The sequence below is a fragment of the Manacus vitellinus genome, unplaced genomic scaffold (assembly GCF_001715985.3).
Source record: "Manacus vitellinus isolate BGI_N305 unplaced genomic scaffold, ASM171598v3 scaffold_4_pilon, whole genome shotgun sequence".
NCBI classification, from domain to species: Eukaryota; Metazoa; Chordata; class Aves; order Passeriformes; family Pipridae; genus Manacus; species Manacus vitellinus.
The window spans coordinates 13349461-13362309 of record NW_021940604.1 but is presented as its reverse complement, the minus strand read 5'-3'; the positions used below and the strand labels follow the sequence as shown (position 1 = coordinate 13362309).

The 12849-nt window shown below is 35.3% G+C and overlaps 1 protein-coding gene across 1 annotated transcript in view; it reads left to right on the top strand.

The window, feature by feature from the left end:
* Positions 1-12849, top strand: part of LAMA2 (laminin subunit alpha 2) — a 273953-nt gene that overhangs the window by 189812 nt on the left and 71292 nt on the right. The window contains exons 34-38 of the mRNA XM_018078006.2: positions 901-1012; positions 4339-4501; positions 8822-9032; positions 10439-10555; positions 11677-11840. Coding sequence (XP_017933495.1) covers positions 901-1012; positions 4339-4501; positions 8822-9032; positions 10439-10555; positions 11677-11840 — 767 coding nt within the window. The remainder of the gene's footprint in view (positions 1-900; positions 1013-4338; positions 4502-8821; positions 9033-10438; positions 10556-11676; positions 11841-12849) is intronic.

Here is a 12849-nt window from a genome sequence, read left to right as displayed (position 1 = left end):
ATTTCACAGAGACAGAAGAGAGCATAATGCCCTACTTCAAGTTGTTTCTTGGGAAGGCAATCCCCAAAGAAAAAAGCTAAGGTGTTGGGGGTTTTTGTTGGTTGGTTGGTTGGGGGGTTGTTTGTTTGCCTACTTGCTTTATAGTACAGTTCCACAAGCTTTGTTGCTTGAAATGGTCAGCTTCTTTATAATAAAAGTGGGTCCCTTTTGTAAACTGGGACCTTGAGAGCTAAGTAGAATGTCTTAAGATGACTCCTTTCCTCAGCATTTTCTCTCAGGTCTGCAGCAGATGTCTGTCTTCCTGCTGCTGCTGTGATGCAATAAAATTATAAAGCATTTAGTTACACACAGCTAAAATTTTACAAGCACCTTCAAGCATTAGAGCTGAAAAAAACTACTATTTTTTTCTCCCATTTTCTTGTTTTAATTAATGTATTGATTTAAAGTTCTTCCTGCTTATTGTCACGAACTGTCCCTTTGAGAACACTTCCAGGGAAGAAGAAAAGAGGTCATGGTACCTGCTGCACTTTGTCAGTCGAAAAGTACACAGTTGAGGAACTATGGAAAATATTCCCTTAAGAATCTATTAAAAGGTTCCAAACAACATTTCTTTAAGCAAATTCAGTGGATAATTTCATCCTGTCTCCCTTTGTGTGCTTTGCACACATGTGGGTTTCTAGGAACCTAAAATAAAAGCCTTTCAATTTCCATTTAAAGGAAAAGGTAATAAAATTTGTGTTCCTGAACAGAGCATGTAATTTCCCATGTGTCTGATCAATACTTTGTTGATTGCCTCTGGCCTGAGGAAAGTTTTGTATATAGATTCAGCCATTAGGAATATAACATAGTACACCCCTGTCCTGTTCATTAATTATATTTCTCCTGAATTTGGATCACCAGGCTACCAAGGTGACAGCAGATGGTGAGCAGACCAGGCAGGATGCTGAGAGGACTAATGACAGAGCGAAATCTCTTGGACAGTTTGTCAAAGGCATTCTCCAAGCTGCTGAAGGTATTGGAAAAAGAAATATTGCTGGTTGTTTCTCAGGAAAAACTGGACGATGGTGGAAGAGGGTCAGAGACAATGAGGAAGATTTTATTCACTGAGAAATGTCTTGTGCTTTAAATGTCGAGTGAAGAAAATGCAGTAAACTATCTTCAGATTTTTTTTCAAATCTGTATATTCATTTTATGTAAACAGTTAGGGTATTAGTAAATATGAACAAAGACAGAATACTGAGTATGTTTCTTCAGGATATTTGCAGTCATTTGAAGAGCTATTATGATGAAGTAACTAACAGGGCTTAGCTTTTGTTTATTTTCAAAGCAGTCAAAAATATGTATTGGTAAAGAAATTTGATGTAATTTTAGCACTTGGTACATTAACACTTCATCTTAATTCCCCAACATTGCTTCAAAAATGTACTACTACTTCCTGTTAAGGAACATCTGCTGCTTGGTATTTGCAAGTGACTCTTAACCCTACCTAAGCAGTGGCATGGAGTCATCTCTCTTCCACAGACTGATCCACTGCACTTACACTGCAGTAAATACTTAAGAGAAAAAATATTGCAGATGACTTTGAGAAACAAGACCTTTGAGAAGCTATTAAATATGATAATGGCTGAAAAATATGAAAATAATTGGCAATTACAGGCAGGTTTTTTTCTTTGAAAAATACTTAACAGTTCTTTCCTCCTTAAAAGTTTCACTGCAGTACTGATTTCAGTAGCTATGCTTCTGAGGGCCCATTTCATTGAAAGGGAAAGCTTTCACTTTTGTCCAAGTGCTATAAAATACATTTTAGATTGCCTTTCATGTAACACATAACCATACATGCCCTGGAGCTAAACTGAACAGTAATTTAGGGTATCTTTAGGACTTGTAGCTTTGACACGAAAAAAATGTGGAAAAAGCAACGAGAAAAAGTGAGCAAGTTTTCAAGAATTTTTTTTAAACAAAAAAACCTTGCTCCTCATATTTCAAGATGAATTTGGAATGACAAGAGCAAAACCAATTCTTTTACTCAACAAAGTTTATGCCCAGTATTTGGAACTAAACAAAAATTTCCTCAAGCAGTTTTAACAGTAGGAAATACAGGGTTAGAAAACATTGGGGTGGTGAAATAAATTTATGCAGTATCTTAGAAGTAGGCAAAGACTTTAAAATCAATGTATTTACCTAGTGGCCATGTTAACATTCTAAGAATACGTGAAATACAAGAACACAGGACTGAAAGATACCTTCTGGGTTAAGGCATCCACTCGCCTGTTACCATAAACATTCTAAACCTCACCTTCAAAGTAGTTTCCACGAATACACACAATCTGAAGAGGAGGCAGTTTCAGTACTCTTCATAACTACAATCCTTCACATTTCTAGCAAAAATATTCATGTTTAGTTTATCATCGTGGGTTCTTTGTCCTTTAGTTCAGATAGATTTTTTTTTCCTCTCCCTAGTACTTCTCTTCCTTCTCCCACACCCAACTATGATTGTAGAGAGGAATCATATTCCTCTTTGGCCCCTTTCTTTCTAGACTGAAACACAGAAAAGAATATTCTCCCAAATCTCCTACTCACCTTCATGTAATTTCCCTTCTGCTGTTCAAAATTATGACCATGTTTCCTGACCACAGGTAAAAAACGAGCAAAGAGGTTTCTTCAGTGTCTTGTTCTTCAGCAGTAGTAAAACCTGCCTTTGTCAGCTCTCCTAATAATGTCCTAATAACTTTTTTTCACAGTTGGGTGCCATTGGAGATTCATAACACAGTTATGTTTTCTCATTCATATCTTTTATCTAGCTGACAAAACTCCTTATTAAATGTGAGCAGTTTGTAGTGGTTTCTTCTAATTACCATACTCTGATCATTGATCCATTTCTACTGAACTGATTGCTGACTTTCTGAACTTCTGAGTATCTGTAACTGGTTTTCCCCCTTAACTATGGAACTTCCCTGCTTTGCACTTCCTTGCATTTGTCTGTGTCAGCGCACACAAATATTTTACCACCACTGGACTCTGAGACTCTGATAGTTTCAGTATACCAAGACGCCAAAAAAAAGATTTTTAGGAGAAGAGAAGAATGGGGAGGAAGGATTAAACTAGGTATAAATTTTCCTGAACTAAGGAAGGCTTAGGTAACATATCCATTTTCTCTTTTAAGGTAAATATTCAGGGAGGTTAAATTCCCATTTATTTATTCCAGAATTAAAAAATTAATATGTATCTATTCCTTGCCTGAGGTAACTCAGTAATGATACTAAGTACGCAGAAGTGATCCACAATTCATTTGAGCAAAGTGTAGTCTTTTCCAGACCTCACTACCCCTCACACACTTGATTAAAGACACAAATCTCACCAGCTAATCAAAGACATCATTAGATAATAATTTTCTTCATAATTGTCTCTGAACCTGTGCAATGCGTAGATGAAATTCAAAGTTTGAAAGACCAATTTTACTTTCTGCAATTAAAGATTTAATTTAAAATATTCAGAAATACCCATGTGACCATGAATGGTGCCATTTTGTAGAAATCAGTTACTTGGGAGCTCTGTACCTATGATAGGACAACAATACTTTTTAAAATTGAAGATGGAATTGATAAATGACCTAGTTGCTTCTGAAAGTGTATATTCTAATATATTGTGGTGTGCTATGGTAGAAAGATTTTAGACAGTCCTTGAATATGATGCCATGTATACAGCTTTATCACGCAGGAATAATTCAGCTGTTCCAAATACATAATGTGTTTACAGTATACCTTCATATATTCCAAACTTCATACTCTTCCATTTCTGGGTATCTGGTTCTAAACATGAGTGGGTTTAGACATCTGTAGGTGTCTTTCACTCCTCTCTCCTTCATTTTCCAAGATTTCACAATTGTTTATTTTTCTTAGTACTAAGTCTGAATGCTAAAAGTGACATACATTGAAGTTCTCCAGAAGTAATTTAAATCTAATTTTCATTGCTTGTACTGCCTGCTCCTTAAATCTATGAGCAATATAGCAGATTATCTTCTGCTCTTTTGAAGGTTCAGTGCAAATTCTTTCTTTCAGGAGGAGGAGAAGGGGAGCAATGTATTTCTTATCCTGGATATAGAGATTTCTTCACTTTAATTATTGAGTTTAAAAGTGAACTATAATAATAGGTTTGATGAAACATATATCACTTTCTCATTTGTTACTGATCATTGGATTAACCATCCTTTATAATTCATGGCAGGAATAAGCAGTGCAAGTTGCATTTCACTTGCTGATAGAGTTGATGGGCAGATACTTAAAGCCGCTCTGTTGTTAATTACTAATTCCCTACATAAATATTTTTGGTCTCCTGCAGCTGCAAATGAAGATGCTATAAAACTGAATGAGACACTCAGAACTCAAGATGAGACCTTGGAGAAGAGTCTTCCAGAACTGCAGAGGGAGGCTGAAAGAATAATCATAGAGATGAGAAATAGAGAGCTCAATATGCAAGAAAGAATAGCTCAAGATGAATTAAAGTAAGTAGAGGGACCTCAGTCTTCCACCTCCGAGTAATAATATCTGACTCTTATAAATGTGATTGTCATCTTTTCCGATCAAGTTTTTGAGCTGGGGCTTACAAAAGTGTGATGGAAGGCAAAGTGTAATGTTTCAAATCTGTTAAGGTAGCATTTGCATTTTTGGAAATGTTTACATATGTGGAATACAATCCCTAGGAAATTACTTCTCTGTTCCGCAGGTACCAGCAACATTTCTAGTTGAATTCTAAGCAATTTTTCTCAGTTTGGTTTTAGCTTCTGCTTCAGACCTAATGAATGGCTTTTGTACTAAAAAGCTTGTCTAGAAGCTTGGGGTTTTTTTTCTGGAAAACTACTTGGTCTCATAAAAGTATCTGTCTTCAAAGTTTGTCCAACAGAGTAGACATTCAAAAGGATGTATTTTGCCATGTATAGAATAGTATAGATCAGAATATCCCGTCTCTGTGGCACAGTTCAGAAGTTTTACCAAACCAGGGTTTGGTTATTTAGTTACCTCTAAAAATAATAATAATAATTATATGTACAATTATATTTGCAGCTGTTTATAAACATTTTGCAAAATGCTAAAAACTGATCCAGAAAAATACTTGGCTTGACATTAAAGTTCTGGTAATCTTTTACTTCTGTATGAGTCAGACCAGGCATATTTCTAGAGCTAGACTTTGCTTAGCACTTCACCAGAGCAAACAACTAGCAGAGAATCCAGCTGAGGAGCTACCTGGTCATTGAAGTTGTGATGGCTCAGAAAACTCTCTGGGATAGAGTTATTCTGGCCTGAAAATGTCAGTTATCAGATGTGTGCATACCTTAAGGAGACGTAAACAGAATACAAGATTAGCTAAGAATTCCAAGCAGTATACAATCAGATTTGCACTGGCTATCTTAGACTTTATAAATCAGATTATTTTCTGGAAATCCTACCAGTACAGTATTTCTTCCCATAATGCTGATGGCTCTGCTTTCTGTTCTCTTGAGAAAGAGTATATTGCAAACTTATTTTTCAACAATGTTTTATTGCATTTTCATCTGATGCCACTGAGCCTCTTCTATGCCTTCTCTACTCACGCACAGAAATCAACTAGGAAAAAGTAGAGATGAGAAAAATTTAGCCAGACCTTTTAAAGCGCTGCCTGCAATTTTAGGACAGGCTGGATAAAAGTCTTTCTGACAAGGCATTTTTAGTTCTCAAATACTACAGCCAACATGAACAGTCAGCCTACCATGAAATCATTTGCTATTCTAACCCAATAACTAAAGTAGAAAATGCATGCAGCAGGGCTTTTTTGAGGGAAAAAACTTCTCTTTCTCTTCCATTGTTTCTGAAATGTCCAAAGCAGGTGTATAAATTTCTTGATAAAGGAATACATTTTATACTAAGAGATACATGAAAATGCTCATTGATTTCAATAAAAGTTGTATGGTTTATCTTAAGGATATGGTTATCTCTTTATAGGCAGTCATTGAGATCCAAGAAATTTTGGCAGTGAATTCAACTGAAACAAAATTAGTCACTGTGGATTACAGGGTAGGAAGGAAAGGACCCTAGGTAGTTTTCTACCTCTTAAAGAAAAATGTTTTCAAACTGTCTAAATAATGTAGTAAGATAGTGGATAGGATACATTCTTCAAGGAAAAAGGAAGAAAAATTAATCGTTCTTAGAACTCTGTAGGTATGCATTGGATTGGTATGTTCATGTATTTTCTACAGACTCATTTAGAAACATTTACTTTTGAATAAATTAAGGGTCTTGCAAGTCTCGTGATCACTTTGAAGTAGTTAATCATGTGTACTCTTTGCTGAGATGTCTTTTGACAGTGACTGTATTCTGTTTTCAGAAGTCTGACCAAGAACAGAATGACAAGATTCAGGGGATCCTCTCCTATGTTTTCAGTGAATTCTCAAAAGTTAAATAAAGAAGACAAATAAAGTTTCTTGCTTTCATAGATGGCACAACTTCTCTTACATATGCATTTTTTCCATTAGTTTCCTTCAAACTTTTCAAATCCAGCCTGTAATCTGATTGCCTAAGTGTACTGGAATGGCACATTAGTCAATAATTTTTCTCTAAAAAGAGCATGTTAGAAACACACCAGTTGCTGTTCTGAACTGCCCTGCTTTTCACACTTAAGAAATTAATCTTTCAATATTTTATAACATTACTACATATTTTCTCAGATGCCACTGAGTTGCTATCAAGGGATGCTGTGAGCCAGAATTCTATCTATTTAGTATGTTGAATAGCTTTATTTTTGTGTGACTTTTTCTTCCATGAATTTGTCTGATGGCTTTTGAGCCTCTGTAAACTTCTATCACTTGGTTTCTTGTAAGAATGAATTGCATAACTCAGCCATACAGTGTTTTAAGATACACCTCCTGTGTTTTGACATTGCTTCCTGATATCTTCATTTTTGATTTTGGAGAGACATTGAACAGTTGATCACCTTATCCATGCTACTCATGATGTGACAATCCTTATTTCTTCTCCATATAAGACAATTCTAACATACTTAGGCTCTCATATACAGTTGCCAGTGGTTTTTAGTCATTTTGTCATCAATTTCTAATCTTTTTGTTCTTCCCTTGCACTCATTTTGAGGATCCAGACCATACAGCATTCCAGGTGTTAGACCAGATCTGTGACTGTTTCTTCTAACAATTCAAGCATTTTGTATAGTTTTATTTTTTTTCTAGGACAGTATCCAGTGAAAGTAGCACAGCTTAAATGTCCAAGAGAGTATTTCAAGAAATGTGATGCAGTCCAGTCACACAGTAATTCTGGTACCTAAAGCAAGGGATTACATGGAACACCTTGCCTCATACTTCATTAGAAAGGGCAGAGGGAAAAATGCACAACAGATCAATATGGAAGTGTTATCTTTAGATCCAAGGAAGAATTTTGAGGTAGACTATTGGATGGATAAGTAGAGTTTGAACTGTGCTATGAGGCAAGGGAATAAAAAGGAAATCCATCTGTCTTGTAATGTTTCTGCAGAGTCGTAAGGGTAACAAAATTTGCCAGAAGTGTAAGAGAGGAGCTTCTTATACAAAGGATGTTGGAGGACGTATGGGAGAAATCTTGAATTCCTTTCTACACTTCTTCTGAGACAGGGTGTCAATACTGGGATTTAGTTTTTGATTAAATATTTTGTCCTCAGAAGTTGCAAATTCACAGTTTGAATATTTTTTTTTTGTCAGAACCAAAGCCAGAACAGACAGGGGAACAAAACAATCCATCTCAGAAAATCCGAAAGCTAAGATAACAAGTTTACTTTCCTTGGCTTCAGTTCAGATCCTTCATCTAAATTATGTCTAGTGTCAGCATACCTTTTCCACTTTTCAGATATTTTTGGTGTGTGTTTATTTATGTGTTTATTTTTAGAAGATTCCCTAATGAATGGACTACAGGCAGGCCAAACTGCAGTGTTTTTCAAAAAATACAGTTCTTATTTTCCACACTTGGTCATAATGAATCCGGAAGAAAAACTTAATCTGTTCTAGGAGGAAGTCTGATAAATTTCTTCTGTAGTTATTATCTCTCCTACAGATTCCTGTTTACTTAGGATTTTTCTTATCTCCAAAACATCATTTTGGAACTACCTGAAGTGCCTCTTTTTTGTTTTCTGTCCTTGACATATCATTGCATTAACACAGTGGTATTGCATTAATGACACTGATCCCATGACCTGCTATCACAAGTACTCCAGTCCAGTAAAAATATCCCAGAATTTATTTAGAGAAGCAAAATTTTTGGCTACTAGAAGTCATAAATCCAAGGATCCTGGTTTTTTCTTTATTTCACTAGAAAATATTTATAATTTTTGACTGTCTAGTCTAAAGCAGTTGTCTACTCAAAGAAAACTTGAAATCAGGCATATCTACAAATACTGCTCAGTTCAAGGTAGGAAACTACTTTGTGTCATGTGTCACATTAATGTGAATGAATGAAACCTTTTTGAGAAGTTGAAATGTTTCAGCAAACCTGACTTTGCTAGTGAGATCTCAAGAATGGCAGTTTAGCCCCCCCCAAAAAAAACCACAAAACAAAAAAAACCCCAAACCTTAAAGATCGTATTCAGTGGTGGATATTTGAATAAATAGGACCTCAGTGGCATTTAAAAACCTCCTTTAAGAAAGGGCTTAAAAACAACTTTCACTTCACTTTATTAAACATGTGTCCTCTGGAAAATTACATTGAGATTTAATTTAGAAGTCTGTTTCATTTGCCTATTATTAAGACTATTCAGATTACTGAAATATGAATATGAATTTGGTGTCTTCATGGGTGGTGTTATATTGCAGGAATGCAGAAGATCTTTTGGACAAGGTGAAGAAATTATTTGGTGAGCCCAGTGAGAAAAATGAAGATCTCAAAAATGAGGTCCAGGACAAGCTAGCAAACTACCACACCAAAATCAGTGATGCTCAAGATCTGCTACGAGAAGCTGCAAGTAAAATTTGGGAGGCTGATCGTTTATCTGCAGTCAACCAAAAAAATATGACCATACTAGAGGTGAGTGCTGACAAGTTTTATCCTTGCTTACTTGGATTCTGATTAAAGTTTGAACCTTTGCATGATTAAATCTTGAAACAAAAACATAAGCAAAAATATTATTAAAATATAACTATATCTGATGTAATTTAAAGGGAACATGAGAGAATGCCTTGGCTTTTAAAAGTAGAATTACTCCCCAGCTTTACTGAAATAAATGTTATGTGGAAGGTTCATTGGATTTATTATGCTGGGGGAAACTAAATTCATCTCAGTATAAATAGTCATGTAAAAATCAAATCGTGTGCTCAATATTTAAATAGGAGTTCAATTAAAATCCTTGCTGTCATATATTTGCTTCTAGAAAACTTACACTTTCATCTCCCTCTCCAACCCCTGTGAAGGAGACTGAAGGGGGTATGTGGATATTACAGAGTAATAAATCAAACTCTATCCTCTGTAGTTAGTAGCTGTTATAAATGATCTCACTCATAGAAGAGGGGTCTGCTTGTGCTTTAATTTAAATTGCAGAGACTTAAAGAGTATATTATAATGCACATTAACAAGCATTTAACCGAGACATAAAGAGCCGAGTCAACCTAATGAAGATAAATGTTTCAACTGTGTTTGTATCTCAATGAGCTTTCAGCTCCAGTACAGTATGAGGTTAGAGTTCTGAGACCTCTGTCCTCAGAAGAGATTTCTGGGCTTGATTGAATTAAGGGAATACAGTGATGTGAAGAAGTTAGGTGATCTCTGCTCTGTGCATTTCCTTCCCTGAGATGGATGGATAAAGGTTGAAGAAATTACCTGTTATCTCAGTTTTTAAAATATTCTCTGCATCACAGTAACAGAGTGCCTGAAGGCATTTTTTCCAGCAGTCTTGCCCACATCACTGCCATGGTCTCCTGTCAAATTAATCTGTGATACTCAATGGATCTTATATAGGAAATAGCCAATTCCTTATTTGGAGGTCAATCTTTACTACACAGTATGCAGTAGTTACTCCAAAGGTTACTCCAAAGCTTTTATTTTTTCATTCAGTAGTAGTGAAGTACCAGTGGATGTAAGTAGGAAAGCAGCAGATAAATTTTTCCCTTATAGTCAGAGGAGGTGATTTTCAAAATGAGGTACTTACACATATGTGTAAAGTTTAGGATTTATAACTTATTTCTTATTAATTTTACCATAGTACTTCAGTCAGTTACATCAAAAACTTTACCATGTGGGAGGACGATACAAAACTGGGGATAGAAAGACAAAGAAAAGATATCTTACATTACATGTTCTTTATTGTTATTACTGTCTTTGCTCTGAGAGCTCAGAGAATTCCATACCTGGAATGGTGACAAAATGCTGGCATTTGAACTGGCATTCCTGTTCTAGTAAACAGCTTGTATTTTTCTTTGTGTGAACACATCCTATAGAAAAAGAAGCAAGCTGTAGAAGATGGCAGACAAGATGTTGAAAAGACTCTTCAGGAAGGGAATGATGTCCTTAATGAAGCCGATGAACTTGCAAATGACATCAGCATAGCTGTAGAGGTGAGTGCTTTATCATCTTTATCTGAGAATTAGTACAACAAAGCATCATTATGGAAGCAAAATATATAATTAAAGTAACACCTTTTCATTGTATTTATCATTGTATTTATCAATGTCAGAGTATTTGATTTGGAAGAACTCATTTTTCAATTGCTGTATGGCAGAAAAGCTAGTCTGTTATATAAAAATTATTAACTTGGAGATTTGAGTGATTCGTTGAAATACATAAAGAGCTAGCTCATAATTTTTCATGGACTCTGCCTGCTTTTATGAATATGGTATTCTGATTGTAGTATTGACTTAATCTTTAGAATTGCAGATGTAGCAGACCCATTCATAATCTTGCTTTGACTGTAATCTAGATGTAGATTTATCTGCACGAAAACTGTGTGTGCATATCAGAAGGAAACTTCAGAAATAATTTATTGCCTGTGGCCACAATTTTAAGCCTAGATAGATCAGGGAGAGGAGAGGATTGCACTCTGATTTTACATAACATTTTTGAAAATTCTGCCTTAAAAGTTTTATCAAGTGTTTGAGATCAGTGCCTTAGCTACAAAAAAAAGTACCTTAAAGTATCATTGGTTCTGAATATATTTCCAGCTTGCATTGCAACTTGTTATAATGAATGGAAAAATGCTTTTTGGAGAAATGGAAAAGGAAACAATTTGAGACTGCTTATTGGCAGGTCTTTATAAAGTACAGTTCTTACTAGAATGCTTTAATAAGCAAAAATAGATTGCAGTCACTCAAAGGGTCCTGAAACATGAAATTTCTGTCATTAATTAGTTATTATTGTGGAACATAGCAACTGCATATGCATCTACATTTAGGAAACAAAAGCAAATTAGAGTTTATGAGCTTTTAAACTGTGCAGCTCTTTAATTGTAAAATAGAAGCTTCTACTAAGCTCTAGAGAGGCATGTAGCTCTTGGAATATTGTTTATCTCCTTTCTGCTTTCCAGTCCAGCCATTTCTGTTACTCTTAGTTTCCTGAAGTTTTAATGCATGGGTAAGTTGAGCTAATACCTCACAAGGAAAAAAAAAATTACATATATATAGATAGGGCTACAGAGTGCTTGCATTCAGCCATTTAAAGGTCTTTCTTTTGTCGTTTTCAGTATGTAGAAGGTGTTGCAGATAAGATACAGCCAATGTCTGATCAGCTGAAAGATAAAATAGATGACTTATCACAAGAAATTCGTGACAGGATGCTTCCAGAAAAAGTATTGCAAGCTGAGAACCATGCAGCCCAGCTGAATGAATCATCTGCAGTTCTGGATGGGTAAGGCAAACGTTCACTGGTGATGATAAAATCATGAAGCAGGTTTGCAGAATTGCTTACCAGAAGTTGAAGGGCTTTCTTCTCTGACTTCAACATCTGGCACTGGAAGTATATAAATAACTACTGTTCTATACAAATATACAACTATCCAGTTGGTCAATTTGTGTGTGTATCTCTTGTAAATGTTTTCATACATCTTATAGGCTTCATGAAGTGCAACCAGTGCCCTCAGATGCACACATCACACAGTTTAACTTATCATATGCTTACTGCTGTGTTGATGTGAAAAAGATAGAAATTCTTCTTAGAGATCTCACTATATGTTTTCATATAAATTTGTTAAAAAACAGGAGTATTTTTCTTTTTAAGATGACTGTTTTGGTATGAGACACTTATCATTACGTGAAGGACTTATCATGAAGTGATGGACAGTGATTCCTCTAGTGGTTTCAAAACGTTCTCCCAAAACGTTCTCTGGACCAAAATGCTTAAACTTCAGTTTCTGTTTACCACTGTCACATTCCTAAATATAATTGAGAATTGGAACGCCCTTCATTTATATGACCGTAACCCTTTCAGAAGAATGATACTTTATAACTCATCATCAAAATAGTTTCCTGGAAAGAATATAAGATAAGAAGCTGGGGTTTTTTTGGTTTGGATTGCTGGGATTTTGGGGGCATCTTTTGGTTTATTGCATTTAGGAAAGCAAGACATAAATAGTAAGTGTAATTTGCAATAGTAATATTGAGAAATAGATTGTGGATATTCTGCCTCTTGGATCTGTCCCCAGCATAGCTTCAGAGTTTTATTATTTTATAAAAGCACTGCATGAAAAAAAAAAAAAAGATTTTTCTTCAGACATGAACATCAATAATGTGCTACTTTTTTGCTGCTTACATCTTTTAAATCTGTATGAAGACTTATGTATCCCAAAAACTTGTGAGCAGACCCTTAACACATTTTTTTCTTGCTGGCATCTGTAATTCTGAGGAAAAGGCAGAGAATT